This window comes from Phaenicophaeus curvirostris, chromosome 28 (genome assembly GCF_032191515.1).
Source record: "Phaenicophaeus curvirostris isolate KB17595 chromosome 28, BPBGC_Pcur_1.0, whole genome shotgun sequence".
NCBI lineage: Eukaryota > Metazoa > Chordata > Aves > Cuculiformes > Cuculidae > Phaenicophaeus > Phaenicophaeus curvirostris.
This window is the reverse complement of record NC_091419.1, coordinates 4991656-5008160: the sequence shown is the minus strand read 5'-3', so window position 1 is coordinate 5008160 and position 16505 is coordinate 4991656. Positions and strand designations below refer to the sequence as shown.

Genomic DNA, 16505 nt, shown 5'->3' with positions numbered 1-16505 from the left:
AGAACAGTTTTATTTACTCTGTGCCACTCTTCCTCTCCAGTCAAGGATGTTCTCTTGCAATATAATTGGTCCCAGGTCCCACCTTAGAAAGCTGCGATGTTCCCTGCACTGCAGCTACCTTTAATTTTTTGAGATTTTTTAAAGTTCATGAAAACAGTCACGTTTGGTACCATCTGCTGCATGTGGTGGAGCTCTCTGCCATGCAGGCTAGTTACGGGATGCTGAGCCGGGAGCATCCTCGCTCTGGGAATGCACCCACTCACCCCTCCTTCTGCTTGTCTAGATTGGCTGTTTTGAGCGAGGACTCTTGCCACGTTGTTGCCTGTTGTGATTAGTCTGAGTCTTGGTTTGGGGTTCTGATCTAGTAGATCAGCCTGATCTAGTGGGACGTGTCCCTCCCCATGGCAGAGGGGTTGGAACTAGGTGATTTTAAGGTCCCTTCCAACCCCAACTATTCTGCGATTCTCATACTGCAAATACTGAACAGCCATGGTGGGGTTTGGCAGAGGAGCCACCTACTCCATCCAAGGACGCAGCAGAAAACGATGTGACTGTGGAAGAGATCACAGCTAACCTTGACCTGAGGGCTGCCAAGAGAGAGCGTTATAAATATATTTTGGACGTCTACTGCTAAGATTTTTGAAAGGGGGTGCTGCGGTGAAGGATTGGACCAGTTGATATAAAGGAGGAGAGGTTGACCTGTTCTCGCAGTATCATTGCGTAGAGAATTTTTAGCACGTCCCATCTTGTTGCAGACGTGAAACACGGCTGCTTCATGTGAGCTCGGTTAAAACCAGTGGTGCTAGTTTCATCTGTGATTCACAGAATCATCTCTGGTTCCTTTTGAGGCCAAGAGGAAAAGCAAAGCCTTAAAAAATAGAAAACATAAATAGAAGGAGCTGCAACTGGTTTAGCATTCTACAAAGTTTCTTTGAGTCCTCCAAACCTTTAATTGACTCAGGAGCATAAAATTGAGAAGGAGAGAGAGGGAGAGAGTGTGCGGAGTGGCGCAAGTGATTTGAATAATTTATTGTCCTTTGAAGTTGCAAGAGAAATTTCAGCTGCCTTGGGGAGTAATTTCTCCCCATTCTGAAAGGGTTTCTCCTTATTTTAAACTCATTCAGAGGATGATAGTTTTGCATTTTCTGCATAATTAATGAGCATAGCTCCCCCCACTCTCACACAACCTCTAAAGAGTGGTGGGGTGATGAAACTTGGTGGTTTTTTTAATTAATAAAGTCAAATCAATTTGGCTCTGTCATCTTCCTCCCTCACCTCCATTAGAAACCGTGAATTTATTCATAAGTTAGCCTGAGCGTGCTGTTAAGGGTGCCAACACTTACAAATCTTTATCCTGGACTTTGATTTGTTGGAGTGAATCTCTGAAGAATGTGTAGGTTTTTCCAGTTCAGCTATTAAAGATCTCCTGGAGACGGGCTGTCCTGTGATCCCCCAGTGAGCCAGGAAGGTCCTTCAGCTCTCATTTCTCTTTGTCTGTTTGCATGGGTAAGATCTATTTGGTTCTGAGGGCTTTCTGTGTGTGGTTTTTATTCTTTACGAATGCCATGATGCTCTCCTTTCCTTACCAGGTCTGCTAATTGTGGTTAATTACCGTGGCTGCCACTTGAGGGACTGCCTTCTCCTGCAAGGGCCAGGCTGGCAGCTCCTGCCCTGATGCCCCGAGCCCTCCCTTTGTCTCTTGGCAGGGGTCAAACACAGCAGCTACCTGCCCTACGAAAACCAAAGAGCTCACCTTCCTCAGCCAGTCTTAGGCAGAAGAATTTCAGGGGTCCTTGCTGCTGCTTTTCCACGTTCCCGTTTCTCTCTTGTTCATGTGCTGCACTGTTTCTCTGGCTCCCTGAATCTCTAGTTATCCCAGAGCTGAATTTGTTGGGTTCCCAGTGTTCTCAGTCCTCAGCACTGGTTTTGGATTCTCCCTATTTTCCTTCTTTTGCCTTGATGTGCCTACTACAAACCTGAACGATGAGTGTTGTGGGTCAGAGACAGAAATTGCAATGGTTTGTGTGGTAGGAGCTGAAGCTGATGATTGTCAAAGGTTGTGTTCATCCATTACTCATGGCTTTGTTGGGTTTTGGTGTCTTGTTTTCAAGCTCTCCCATCTTGAGCTTCTTTGACATCCCAGTCCCAGTCCTGGTAAGCGCTACCAGAGCACAATATGCTGTTAAGACCCAGGGTAAAGTGTTTCAAGCTTGTGAACACAGAATCTCCTTTTATGCCACGGAAAATGCAGGCTGAGGTCAGATAGGACTGATGTAACAAGCTTTTCAAAATACCTCCAATTCTTCACTCTAGTAGCTGTACCTTGCCCTGTTCCTGTAGCCCAGACTTATTTTTTTGCCTGGAAGAAAGCAGCAGCCCACAGCCAGTAAGTGGAAATAATATAGCTTTTATTTACAGGAGTGAAAAAGCAGAGTTTTATCAGGCAGTGTTTTATTTATTTGGTGTGTCTTTCAGCCCCAAATGATCTGTTCTTGCAGGTATTAGCTGGCAGATCTCGACTGGGATCGCTCATCTGCTGTGCTGCTGCAGCCCCTCCGGAGCCGGCGAGGCAGGCAGGGACCCAGCCATGTGTTTGCATTTGGCAAAAGTCATTGTCGTATCACTAAACCACAGATCAGAGCTGATCTCCCTCATCACATCCTTGGGGCTTCCAGCACTGTGCTGCCTCTGAAGGACCATGAGATGCAGAAGCTTGTAGCAGTTTGTTTTCCCCATTGCTCCTGACTCTGCTGTCACATTCCAGTGGCTCAGAGCCTCTGCTGGGCTATATTAAGCTGGCATGGCTTGCCAGGAGTCAGGATCTGTGCTCGTTAAGCTTTTTTTCTTTCAAGCTTGTCCCATAGGAGGTGATTTTTCATGTTCTGGTATTCCCCACAGACTCTGATTTCTTCAGTGACTCAAGTGGAGCAGTGGAAGTTGAGTGAAGAGCCAAGTCCTTTCTGGCTGTGTCTTTTCTAGGCAGGGGAGAGTTGAGCTCCTGCAGGATGCCAGGATTGATGGTACGGCTGGAATAGAAGCTGTCCTAGCAACAAGGCCAGGGGAGGGAGAGCTCCCTGTCTTAAGCTTCTGATCTCGCACAGCCTAGGATTGCTGCCACAATGCTGATAGACAAGGAGCCCTCATGGAATTCCCAGGACAGCTCCTTGGGTTTCCCGCTCTGCCTCTGGCCTGGGATATCATGCCTTGTTATAGGACATGTGGACAAATATAGAATCAGATGTTGCTAGAGTTGATTGAAAGCATTTGTGTGCCCCCAGGGTCCTGGCTGGCCACGCTGCTGGGGCTGCGTGTGCTCCTGTGCTTGCTGGCCCCTCAGCAGCTGCTCCCAGGGCTGCGTCTGCTCCAGCTCTGGCTGCTCACAGGGAGCAATTTCCTTCTTAGCGTTGTGGTGTGGTTACAGGAGGTGAATAGAATCCTGACAAGAGGTCCATCCTACCTGCTTGCTCCTTTCCTCCTCAGTTTGATTGTCCAAGGGAGGGAGGGTGGAACCGCCTGTGCTGGGTGGAGAGAGAGCAGCGGTCAGTGCACCTGAAATGCTCTTCATCTGAACTGGGAAGAGAAGTGAGGTGGGAAAACTGAGGCACAGGAGAGAATATTTGTGGAGTGAGGCCACAGACTGCATTGAAAAGCAAACTCAGTCTTGCATCTTCCAGGTCGCATTCCCTCAGGTGCGTACTCCATGTGCTGCTAAGTGCTGCCTCTTCCCATCCTTCCTCATGTTATGTGCAGAGCTGTGGGGCACCAGCTGCCTACCACGCTTTCTGTCCTTTACTGCCAAAATACCAATCCTTCCACCTCTGATGTTCATCCTCTGGTTTTTGTTCATTAAACTGAATCCCACGTGGTGCTCCAGGCTTCCACCACACCACAAACTCTCCCAGGATGGGGAGTCCTAGCATGGTATGAGGTATCGGATACCAGGTTTCCTGTGTTAGGGAGGGAAGAGGAAAGAAGAAGCTTCATGGTCCAGCATGCCATCCCATAAATCACAGTTGGAAGAATGTTTTCCTTGGCTGTATCAGGGTGCCAGTTACTAGGGCTGGGACTGATCTGTGGCAGTACTATGGAGAGAGGTGGATCCTTTCCATACATAAGGAAGTACGATGGCAACCTGGAGAAGTCCTGCTGAAATTGGGTGACTTTAGACTAGCTGATGTTCCCTTGCTATAAAGCACGGTCTCTTCCCTGAAAATTAGCAGTTGAAATAGACCAGAAGGAAGGATTATGCTTCCCCTCCAGCAGGCAGGATAACGTGGTTTTTCTCTCGTTGGGTGTCAGAACTAGGAACAGGTCTCTGGTAGCCTCAGTCTCAGCCTCCCTCCACTGCTGCAGGCTCATACCTCTGCTTCCAAAGGGTATCCAAATGCATTGCAAATAGGAGCCTGGTGGCTGTGTAGATATACCAGATCCTCAAAATGACAGCCTCATGGCAAGAACAGCTTGACGTGGTGCTAGCTACAAAGGGTCTGCTGCCTCATCCTGGCTGAGAGGAAAGGTAGGAGCTGGAGCACCAGGAGCCATCAGAAAGGAGCGTGTGTTGGGCTGGTTGGACAGCCAGTGCAGCAAAGGTGTGTGAAATGACTTCTTGATCTTTCTCACCCGTTTCTTGCTTGTCTTAAGTCCTGAGCTGGGTCGCATCCTTCACTGCTGTCCTTCTTCTCCGGAGCCTTGCAAGAAGGGAGAGTGAGTAATCTGTCAAGTGACATTTCCCTGATTCCAACTGGGGAAAAAATGGAATTCACTTGTGTATAGCCCAACTCTTCTGAGTCAGGTAAGGTCTCTGGTGGATCAGCAGCAGGGAAATAGCAAGGTGGAAGTATTTCACTTCTAAAAAAAACATCCTCGATCTTTTTTTACCCTCCTTTGCCCAACCTTGCCAGTCCCATCTCCCTAGAGGGAGCCAAGAGCTGCTGACAGTAAGAGGAAGTCTCTGTCTGAAGCCTATAATTATCCTGTCTGCCTTCCCAGAAAAGGCCAGTTGGGGAGCGAGCCTGCTTCTCTTTCACGGACTAGCCCTGCGTTCTGCTGCCTCCCCAATTACTGCTTAATGGACTTTTTATGATGATAAGACGACTAGGTTGGGGAGAAGTTATTGATGGGGAAATGGCATATAATTCACTCCCTGTTTGTTTGTTCTGTCAGAAAACCCTCATTTTAATTTTATTTGTGAGGCACTGAGAAACAGCCCACAGAAAAAAAGTGCAAAATCTGTCAGTAAAACCCTGGATTTCAAGGGGACCAGAGTCTGCAGAACCTCTCCAGGCAGCGTTTTCAGCCTTGAGTGTCTCCACAGAGCCCCTCCCCACAGCCTGCATCAGCTCTGATCCCAGTCTGCAGCTCTCGCTCCTCTCATGAAGAAAAATGTAAATTGTGGAACCATCTTTCTTGCCTCTACCCCTCTTGCAAGCTCCCCCGCTCCCTAATGTCGCTGCTTTGAAGCATGTACCCATTCCAAACATCGCATTCTTGCTCCCCACTCTCCATCTGTCTCAAATTTGGCTGCTCTCTCCTGTTTTCATCTGCTCTGTGGTTTGTCTCCTCTATCTAATCTTCACTTCCTTGCTCTGGCTCTGAACACCTCCCTCCTCTCCATCTTGCTCCAACTCTCTCGCATTTTCCCTGATGATCTTTTCTCTCCTTATCCCCTCTGATTATCCCGTCCTTCCTACCCTCTCTCCCTTCTTTAGCTCCCCCGTGCTGTCCCCAGTGGCTCAGCGCTCCCATCCCTCAAGTGCAGGACATGCATCTGTTGCATGCAAGCAAACTGCAGCAGCACATGTGGGGAAAACGTGTTTCCTAACCCACCAAACAAACACTCGGCGCATGGCTGGACCCAGAGCTCACATTCTTGAGGAGGTTTTTAGGAGGGGAGATGAAAGCACGACCGCCCAGCGCTGTGGTTGGGGAGCACCTTGTGCTCCTTCTCCAATTGTGAGCCTGTCAGCAGTTGTGGAAAACAGAGATGGAATTTCGCGAGATCAGCAGAAAGCTTTAAACCCAAAATCCAGAGGGAAGAGAAGGAGAAGAGGGGGAGGAATAACCTTTTGCATGCCAGTGAGAACACCATCGTGTTCCTTCTTGTCTGCTCTCAAAGTTAGAGAGGAGTGAGAAGCAGTGAAGAGAGATGTCCCTGTTCAAACTGACATGACCTGGTTGTTGGGAGATTGCAAAGCTTTTGTCTGGCTTTTGGTTTTTATCTTCTTCTCCCACCAAGAAGTACATGTGGAAGAAGGTCTCCGAGTTCTGTCTCTAGTGATTTTTCATGGTTGTTTTGTTTCTATTACAGTATTGAGAGGCTGTTGTTGTGTGCGATGCCACTTAGGGTGCTGAGTGCTGAACAGACTTGTTCCGAGACCATCCTTCACTCCAGATTGCCTGTAGACCCAGGCAGGCAGGTGTGAGAAATGAGGATTGTCACCTCCGTGCTGCGCGTGGCAGGCTGAGGTGCAGGGAAGGGTGAGTGCCCAAGGTCAGCCAAATGCGTCAGAGCCAGAGATCTGAATCCCAGTTATGGGAAAGCGTCTGGAGTCTGGAAGAGCAAATTGGGGTGTGCTAACACTAAAAGCAAAATAACATTGACTGTAAATGGCTTAATGGACTCATCTTTTACCTTAGTTCTTGAAAGCTGGAGGTGCAGATCTGTGTGTGTGTGTGTGTATATGCGCAAAAAAAGAGTGAATTTCGATCTACTCTGTATTTTTGAGCTAGTGTAAAGGTTGTCTTTGGCTAATGTGCCCTGAGTCTCTCCTGTAGCACGGGCAGGCTCTCATGGTGGGCTGCTTTCTGGGGAAAAGTCGGGTTCAGCACCACGGGGCCGTTTCTTGAAGATTGACCAGAAAGAGTGACAGAAGGGACGGCTGCCCTACTCCTTGAGGAAGGCTGTGACGAGCTGGTCAGTGAGCATTAAAATGGCCTTCCTGCTGTGCTCTTGCTTTTGCTGTAGTTTGTCTGACGGGCTCGGGTACGAGGAGAGCCCACCCCATTCCCAGAGTGGGGATGATGAGTGTTTAGTGTTTATCCACCGGCAAAGCAGGAGCTGAAAGCCAGTGCTGCGCGTGCCGGGTCGGCAGGACCAGCGTGTGGGCCTCCTCCACCAGCGGCTGACAGCGGGAACCAGCGGCACCAAAAATGGAAGCAAAACCTTTTAAAATAGGCATTTTGTCGCTGGCATTCTTTTGTCTCTGTGGATTGTGGCTGCTGTGGGCGAGAGGCCCTTTCAGCTGGGCTCACGCTGCTCCCAGCGCTGGGACCAGCTGACAGAACAAGTGGCTTGTCTTTATTTGTGCCCATTGTCAGGCCCTTTCCTGGGGGTGGCGGAGGGGGTGTGAACACAGGGAGGAATTTTGCTGTCTAAAATCAGCACCACGTCCCCTGGAGATGGAGGGAAGCGCTGGAGGTCAGTGGGAAGCAGAGGCGTGGAGCAGCCCTGCGGGGAATGCTGGGGGATGCAGGGACAGTGTATGGACACCCCCAGGTTGTGCAGGGTTTGCCCTCGGGCCTTTCTCCTTGTGCCTGAGTTTTCCCCTCAGCTTTCCAGCCTGTTTCTCCCATTTTGTGGCTGGATTGTGGTGGGGAAGTGCAGGGAAAGCTGCTCCTACCCTGCTTGTGAGACTGAATGTATCCTCAGCCCCCTCGTCCCTCCAAGCCTCCCCTTGCAGTGCTGACAGGAGGGGCAGCCATCTCCATCTGGGGACCGAGCTTACAGGAGGTAAAGGAGGGTCCATGGGGCAGGTTCATAGCTGTGCCTTTTCTTCGTGCCTCCCCTGCACCCTGCTCCCCTTCAGCTGTCAGCTCAGATCTGTTAAAGCCGTTTGTGCTTCTGCCTGCCTCTCATCCCTCAAACCACCTCTGGGGTCTCCATCCCTTTCTCTGTCTTTGGCTTTTGACGTTTCAGACAGGCATATGGTGGCTGGCCTGTCTCCCTCGCTCCTCGTCCATCACCCGCGATCCACCATGGCAGCGGTTCCTGGGGGGTGTTTGGCTTTAAAGAGTGAGATGTTCCCTTCTTTTCCCCACCCTTACACGTTTCAGGCTTCCTTGCAGTAAAGCTCCTCAGACTGTTTTGTCGTCTGTGTGTTGTTAGCAGGGAGATGTTGGGGGGTTTTTGCATGACTGCATTTGAAGAACTGTTTCTGCTTTGGTGTCCTATGAAGGAAGGAAGGGAGGGAGGAGAGGTGAGGTAGCAGCATTTTCCTCTCCTGTGAGAAGTGCTGCCTTGGTGCGCAGCCCCTGTACGTGGGCTGCTTTCTCACAGCGCTCTTCCAGTCCTACTCAGGGATGAGTAGGAGACCCCACCCTTGTCACCTCGCAGCTTCTTCTCCAAGTCTGGGTTAGAATTCACAAAATCCCAGCAGCAAACATGCGTCACGTCCCTCCTGAACAGATGCCGGCACCACCCGTGTTTCTCCAGGCGTGTTCTTCAGGAATTGGAACCGGCTGGAGGTGACCGGGAGGGTGGTCCCATCTGCTCCCCTGAGCAGTCCGGGATGCAGGGCAGGAGCGGAGCCGGCTGAAGGGGTGGCAGAGGTGAGGTCGGAGAGCAGACAGCGTGCGTGCTGATCAGCTTTGCAGATGCAATTACAGAACGCGGGGTGGATGGTAAATATGAGTCTTCCTTACAGTCGGTGGCAGCCATCCAGCGTGTCGCTTGCCCCCGCTGCTGCTTTTGGGAAGTGCGTGGGCGTTGGGCAGGAGTGGAAGGTTCACTTTGACTTGATGGCTTTCCATTAAGCTGTAGAGAAGAATCACAGGTACACAGCAGCCATCCGGTCTTTTCAACCTCCTCTCCGGAGACCCAGACCCAGCAGGAAACCTCTTGTAGTAGGAAAATTCTTTTAAGCTCCAGGTTTTTCCATTCCTATTTCCATTCCTACTGCAAAAAAACTGGTTCTGCTACTTTGCAAGCAGAGAAAGAGGAAAGAGAAAAAGCGTTTGTGACCACTGGACCTGGGTAGAACTGTAACTCGGTCTTTCCAAGACTGACTTGTTCTCAGCCCTCCAGGAGGGAAGATTGGTGAGGTGATATAAAATCACCTGGGTTGCAAGTATGTCATCTGGAAAACGCCCATCTCTGGTTTGTGTTTATTTTTCTAAAACGTAGGTCCTGCAGTCTTGGCAAATGAGGGGAACACACAAGCCCTTCTGAGTGGGCTGGTAGTTTTCCACTTCCACATGGCACCTCGCTCCTGCTTTTGGAGCCTTTCAAAGCAGTTTGCAGAGCTGGAGAGTGAATCCTCACTGCATTTTCACTGCAAGCTGTGCCTGGCACGGCAGAGCTGTGGCGATCCTACGCAGCACGTCGGAATTGGTTTCAGCTTTGTATCATCACCACCTTGCCTGCGATAGCTCCGGCGTTCTCCTTCCTGGAGCAGGGAGGGCTGTGGCGTGGTTGGCGTGGGCTGGAGTGACGAGCGCTGCAGTGACTGGGGGAGCAGAGGTGGGGAGAAGCACAGCCTGCAGCTTGGGGGCTTGTGCAATTTTTAACCATTTAACTTTGATTTTCCCCAATTTTCCAAATGAGTAGCAAAATGGAAGAGATTGTTTGCTAGGGATTTTTGTTCGGTTTCTTTTATTCCGTCTGTCACTAGGAGAGTTTCTGGTAGGTAGTTGGGTGCTGGAGGGGGGGTGTCACGGGGGAGCTCGGCTTCCCCGTTACCACACTGAGTCAGCACAGCTCCCCAAACAGGGAGGCTGAGCAATGACTCCCAAGTTCTCTCTCTGTTTTCTGAAGCCCCGTCCCTTTCTGCAGGACAGGAATAGAACCTTATTTTTCTCCTCAGCTGTGCTTTCGTCATGCTGCTTGCGCCCGTTTAAATGTATATGTGACATTAAGGATTATTAGGGGCTTTCAGTTTAGGAAATGAACTTGCATCAATAAAGTGTTCTTAAAAGCCCTGAATGGTTTTGGCTGTACCTTCGGAATTCTGCAAACTCTGCAGATATTGAACTGAGGAGAAGAGAGGAAGGAAGTCAGGTTGTGGGCACAGCGAGCCTTGGTATTTTAGCCTGAAGCAAAGTTCTGGGTCTGTCTTTCTCAGATGGAAGAGAGTCCCCAGTGCCAGTACCTCCGGTGGGACTCGCTTGATAACCTTTAGCTGTAACATTGCAAAGACGACTCTGACCTCTAAATATAGATCTGGATATTTATAAATCCGATGCTTTGTACACACAGCATTCGGTGGGACGTAAACAGCTCCAGCAAATTGTATTTACCTCCAGCATGGAAACAAATGCTTGATTGCATCACATGAGCTTGCTCAGTGCCTTTTATTTATATACTGCTGGCCACGCCAGGCAGGGAAGGGAGAATGCTTCCTTTTGTCTTTCGACCCCTAAAAGACCCTGGAGACTTCTCTCTAGCTGCCATTTGCCCTCGTCTTGAGCTCTTTGGTAGGCTGTTTGCATCTTATTTTATAGGCTGAGTATGTACATATAAATACACACTTTGCAGAGTCACGTGGTCTACTTTTCTCAAGAATAACAGACGGCAACTTTATGATCTGAGTGATTTTATTTGAACACAGCTGCGGCCTTGTGATTTAAATATTTCAATAAATTTTAAACTAACTAGATGAGAGGAAACTGTGCAAGGAAAACAGGTTAGAGCGTGGAGTGAGGATTCCCGGAGGGCAGAGCCAATATGGGCTCTGCACAAACGCTCCTGGCCTCGCTTTCCTCTCATCAGAAGATCCTTGGCACTTACCTTGGGCAGAAAGCCCATCCCAGCATCTTCTCCCCTCCTTGCAGAGATGCTCTTGAAAGCAGTCAGACATGGATGGAGAGGTGAGGGAGCTGCGAGCTCAAGTGTTGTTCCCTTGGGCCCAGGCTGGCTAAAATGCAGCCCCGGGCTCTGAGCGTGTTTGTTCAGGCATCGCTGCACCTTTGAGCATCTGGTTATGAGAGGAGCTTGAGGAGCTTTTGGCTTCTTCCTCCACGAGTGTGATTTTCGTGGTTTTCTCAGATGTCTCATGATGAGAAGGGGGCGAAGGGGGGCAGGGGAACTGCAGGAGCAGGCGGCGCTCTTGGCTTGCCACGCTCTTGGTCTTGACAACTGGGTTGTTTTAAAGTGATCACAGCTTCAGTTTGCTGGGCTGTATCCTGTCGCCTTGCCTCTTCCGAAGGATGCTGAGAATGGGCTGGTCGAGGCCAGGGGAAAGATTTGCAGATAAAAACAGCTTGTGCTGCAAGCCCAGGAGGTTCCATATCCTCACACCACTGGCATCAACCTGTTTCAGACTCGAGATCTCATGTGCTCCATTTGTTTCATGATCCTTCTCCCACTTTTTATCCCTGCCTTGGCTGTGTTCCCAGAAATCTTTCCCATTCCTTTGTGTTTTGTTCACGAAACACAGGATCTGGGAAGTGCAGTTCAGTGTTTCTAGATGTTTTCAGCTCTACCAAGCTTTTGGTGATGGTCATTATATGGATTTTGCAAAAGCAATTGCCCCCATGCAAAACCATTTTAAAAGTCCACTTTTCATAAGTAAGGGAGAGGTTTTGCAACATCATCACATTGAAATTTCTTTGTAGGATCAGGCCCTTAATCGTTTGTACCATAGCTTCTTCACATGTTCCTAAAACATCAAGAGGCTGAATTTCATCTGGGATCATGAGCGAATAGCAGTGCCAATGCTGCTGTTAATTACGGACAGTGTTTAATTATCATAGTTTCTTTTTCCTTGTGCCAATAATCATACTTCTTGCTTTCTTAAAGGTCCCCCTGTGTTCATTAAAAAACCTGTGGACCAAATTGGTGTGTCGGGAGGGGTGGCTTCCTTCGTGTGCCAAGCAACCGGAGACCCAAAGCCACGGGTTACCTGGAACAAGAAAGGCAAGAAAGTGAACTCTCAGAGGTTTGAGGTAAGAGACATCCTTGAAATCTGTGTCTGTGTGTGCATAAAGAGAGAGAGAATGACACAAAGCAGCTACTGCTCTTCTCTGACCACTCTCAGACCCGATAATAGGGGGAGGCTTGGAAGGGGGGGAGTTTCAACAGCAAGAGGAGTGAAATGCAAGCTCTCAGCCATGTCAGCTGCTGAGTTTGTTCCAGAACAAGAGAAAAATTGGCTCGCTTAGGTTATTGGAGTTTTTTTCTTTTGTTTATTGGGGTTTTTTTTCCCCTCCTGGGATACAATATAAAGCTTCTTCCTTCCCTAAGAAACCCCAGCTATGCTGGTACTTCTTCATTGCTGTAAATGCACCTTTCATACCCATCCATGGCTCATTATTTTAACCCTGGGACAGCCTGGAGTAAACATTACAGTTGCTGGCAGCCAGACCCGAGCAATTGGCATTGTTTAGATAGAAATGAGAGTGGAGGAACAAGGACTAGGAGGTCATACTGTGGAATTGCTGTGGGACTCAGCCCTGCCAGGCAGCTGTGTGCTGAGCAGAGCTTTGTGGTCTCAGCTGCCCGTGCAGATGAGGGAACAAGGCAGGGGTTCATTTTTATTTTATTTTCACTTGGTCTGTGTCCCCCTCCTTCATCACGGTTCTACTGTGAACTCCCACACACGCCATCACCGTGGCTCATTCTTCAGGAGTGTTTGAGGTGCACACGGTGGTTTTGGTGGGCCAGCAGTAGATACAGGATTTGGCACACAACAGTTCTCTGTCTACACAAGGTCAATGGAGAAGCAGGTTGACCGTGTTGGTTATCTGGGGGGGTTGTGGGGTGCTGCTGAAGTGTATTTGTGAGGATGCCTGCTTGTACGTAAATTGGTGCCTCCTTTAAAAGCTGGAATGAACCTTCTACTTGCAATCCAAGGAGGCTTACTATGTTTGTGTGTCTCTTTATCCCCCAGACAATTGAATTTGATGAAAGTGCAGGTGCTGTTTTGAGGATCCAGCCCCTCCGGACTCCGCGGGATGAGAACATTTATGAGTGTGTTGCTCAGAACCCTCATGGGGAGGTCACCGTCCATGCCAAGCTCACCGTCCTCCGAGGTAAAGAGCATGCCTGCCGTGTGTCAGGGTTAGAGGGATGAAGGGGTCCTTCAGCTTCTTCATTCCTTCGGATGAGTGGGAAGACTGTTAAAAAATGCATGGCCAAGGCACAAATTCCTCCTTATTTTGGTTTGTTCTGTCCTGTCAGATCTGCTTGCTGTTATTACCCAGAGTCATAAAACAGCTAAAACTGGACCACTTCAGGAGGTCTGACTGGATGAGGTGTTGAGGTTCTCAGGAAAATTCCTTCCCCAGCTTTAGAACCAGCACCAGAAATTCTTCTCAGAAGTGTGGCATCGTTCATCCAGACACTCAAGAAAACCTTCTTCATTTAGGAATCATTTAATGGGCTGAGATTAAGATGATTATGCATCTGTATGGGCTTTCACACAGTTGTTTTGCCCTTGTGGGCATATTCCCTCTTCCCAAACATCCTTTCCTCCATGCACTCTCCAAGAAAACAGTTCCCCTCTCCATTTAGTTCTGGTTGCTTTTTTCACTTGTCCCCGCTGTAGGGGATGTTTACATGGATCCCTTCTTCACGTCACCAGTTTGAAATACGCTCCCTGAACTTCATGTGTGGGAGCAATATACTCTCGCTGTGGATGCCTCTGGATGTTTACCCTTCTTGCCGTGGAGAGCTATAAAATCACTGTGTGAAATGCTAAGCCAGGCTGCTTGCTAGAGCTGACCCATTTTAGGGAAAAGGCGTGTGGAATTCTCTTTTCAAAGCACAGGGCAATACAAGTGAGGCCAGAAGGGTGTGTTTAGTGATGAGAGCTTCCGAAGGGAGTTTGGCTCGGGAGCTTGGGATGAAGCCGTCAGCAGGAGGTACTGTAGAAAAACCCTGAACTTTCGAATCGGGGTGCTTGCAGTAAGAACTGTTACCTCTGCAGTGAGGATGGCTGATGAGTTCTGGTGCTCCAGGCAGTGTGGGATCGTGGGATCCTCCTAGGCCCAGTGGTAGCTCTGCCCGTGTGCCAGTTGTGTTTTCTGTAAGCAGTTTTAACGTTCCATCCAAGAGCATCTGAAATCCTTTTGTCAGAACAGTGGGCACATCCTTAACAGCGCCAAGCGAAATTTCTATGCAAACCCCCAATGTATGGCAGGAAATAAAGACCAGACATAAAGAAATGTGGCAAAGCCCTTGCAGAGGGGAATATCCCTTCTGCTGCCCACATGGCAGGCTCGGTGTTGTCAGGACACTGGCTGCCTTTGAGCGCGCAGGCTCGTGGTCCAGTCATGCTGACAGATTTGTGTAGGTGCACTTAGATCTTTGTGTAGCTCCTCTGCCTGGCGTGGCATTTAACCTTCTGTTAGCAGTGCGGGTGGGAGGTATCTGTCAGGAGATTGGAACAGCTCTTTGTGACAGGCGTGTGTTGAGCTGCAGTTATCCCAGAGGGCTGGGAGCCTTATTCTTCACGCTTATTCGCATATATTCCTTGGGAACTGTGACAGTTTGGAAGTGCCCCTGCACTCGTATTCAAAATCTCTGCCCCTTGAATTTAGCTACATGGAGTGGCGAGAGGGCAGGTTGTCCTCCTGCTGCTGCCCTCTCCAATCCTCTGAATTCTCATGGTTTTTTTTAGGGTGCTCTCCACCAGAGGAAAGCTGCAGTGTGTGGGAAATGGCGTGCTGGGCTCGGTGAATGTCCTTAGGGACCAGGATTCTTCATACATGGCTTTTGCAGCTCTTCCTTACAATGTCAGCATCATACAAGTGCCAGCCAGCCAGATCACCAAGCAGGAGTTGTATTTCCCCACTGCCCGACTAATTACGTCCTTTGCTGATCCCACCAGCACGTTATTGCTGTGCACTCTGCTCTGTTGTGCTGCTGTCACCATCTCTCTTGTTCTGTTTACCCAGCCAGACCTTGTTCGACTGCTTTGTCACCTGGCTGTGTGGGACCAGCTGGGGTACCCAATTACTAAAATGTGGGGGAGCAGTAATTAGCTACAGGCCTGGGCCGAGACAATGTTGAAGAGCATCAAGGAAGCAGTTTTTATAGCTTCCCTTCCCTGCTCTGTTGGAGTTATTCCATCCTTAATCTTTCCATAGCTTTCACACAACAAAAGTTGTCTCCTCTTTATCTGCAGTTTTGAGTGCTGCGAACATTAAAAGGACCAAGCACAAATGCACAATGACAAGGTTATCCTGCTGCCATCTATTCCTCTCTCTTTCCTCTCTGCGTTCACCCACTCTCCTGTTTGTCTCTTTTCTGTCTTTCCTTGCAAGGCCGCCTCCTCCTCCCTTCCGTCTCTCTTCTCTCACTTTCAGAACTAGTGCTCAGCATAAAGACGGGGGCTGCTCCGCAGCACGGAGACGAGTGTGAGCTGTCACTTGCAGAAGCTGTTACCTTGGCGTACGGAAACCTGGCCCCAGCTGTTACCAACTGCGGGGCGGGCTCCGTAGGAATCCTGCGGCCCACGGGCCGTGCTGTTGTGATCAGACATACCTGCACGTGCCTTCGTGCTATACATGCATACGAGCAGGTTCAGGATTTCCTCAGCACCGCTGCAGAAAGCCTCATGAACAGAAGTGGAAAAATACATTCTTCCCTACTCGACACAGCTGCTGAAGGGATTGAGAGTAAAGCCCTTCTTGCCTACGCCCATGACTACTCCTGGATCAGACCCTGATAGGAACCCACATGCATTCACTTAAAAACAGGAAGCTGCAAGAGAAGAAACCTCTGGGAACTTCTGAGAAGCAGAGCTTTTGATGGACAGTGTTCAACTTCTACGAAGTCTCTTAACGCCAGTTCTGCTGGCTGGTTTATCCTTCCTGCTCTGCTTCTCCAGGGATCCGAGTTCTGACAGGGCTGTGGAGACTTGCTGTTCTTCCCACAGCTGGCCAGACATAGTGCCTGCAAACCTCGTTCCTGCAGAGCCAAAAGGAAGGAAAAGAGAGTGGTTTGGGGAAGCATTTTCCAGTTATTGTTGATTCCAGCTGCTGTCATTTTTCGTTTGAATTCAGTCTTAAAGGAAGCTGGTCAGCAGAGGCACCTCAGCTCCCTGCTGGCGTAGTTTCTCTGAGCTCCACGCTCCCAGGAGAGGTATATGCGTTTTTGATTATTATTGCTTCCTATATACAGATTATACTTCCCCTCCACTTCTGTAGTAGCCTGAGAAAGAGATCCTCGTGCTGCAAAGGATTGTCCTGTGCTGGCAGCAGCTGGGTGAGCTGAGAATACAAGGGAGCCTCGCTGCGACCTTCTGCCTGTGCTGCTGCTGTCGGGAGACGCAGGCTGGGTTTCTGGCAGAGGCCAGGCAGGCTCGGTTCTGCTCTGTCGAGGCTGATACAGTTCTGTGGAGGTTACCCTCTGTGAGTTGTCAGTAAATGCAGCGTGATCCCATAAAAGTCAACGCTGGGTCCAGTTAAATGTAATGGAACAAAGTTTACTGTGCCCTGATACATCACTCACTGCACACTGCCCAGCGTTCTCTTTTCCCGATGATTACTGCGCCCTGGGAAATGGAGGAAAATGGGCTATTAGACATGTAAGGTCTGTGGGACTTGCTGCTGGAGTGTGAGTCAGG

At 49.5% G+C, this 16505-nt stretch overlaps 1 protein-coding gene across 4 annotated transcripts in view; it reads left to right on the top strand.

Moving 5' to 3' along the window:
* Positions 1-16505, top strand: part of PTPRS (protein tyrosine phosphatase receptor type S) — a 156846-nt gene that overhangs the window by 66887 nt on the left and 73454 nt on the right. For all 4 annotated transcript variants that reach the window (XM_069877974.1, XM_069877973.1, XM_069877972.1 and 1 more), the window contains exons 3-4: positions 11735-11880; positions 12825-12966. In XM_069877974.1, coding sequence (XP_069734075.1) covers positions 11735-11880; positions 12825-12966 — 288 coding nt within the window. The remainder of the gene's footprint in view (positions 1-11734; positions 11881-12824; positions 12967-16505) is intronic.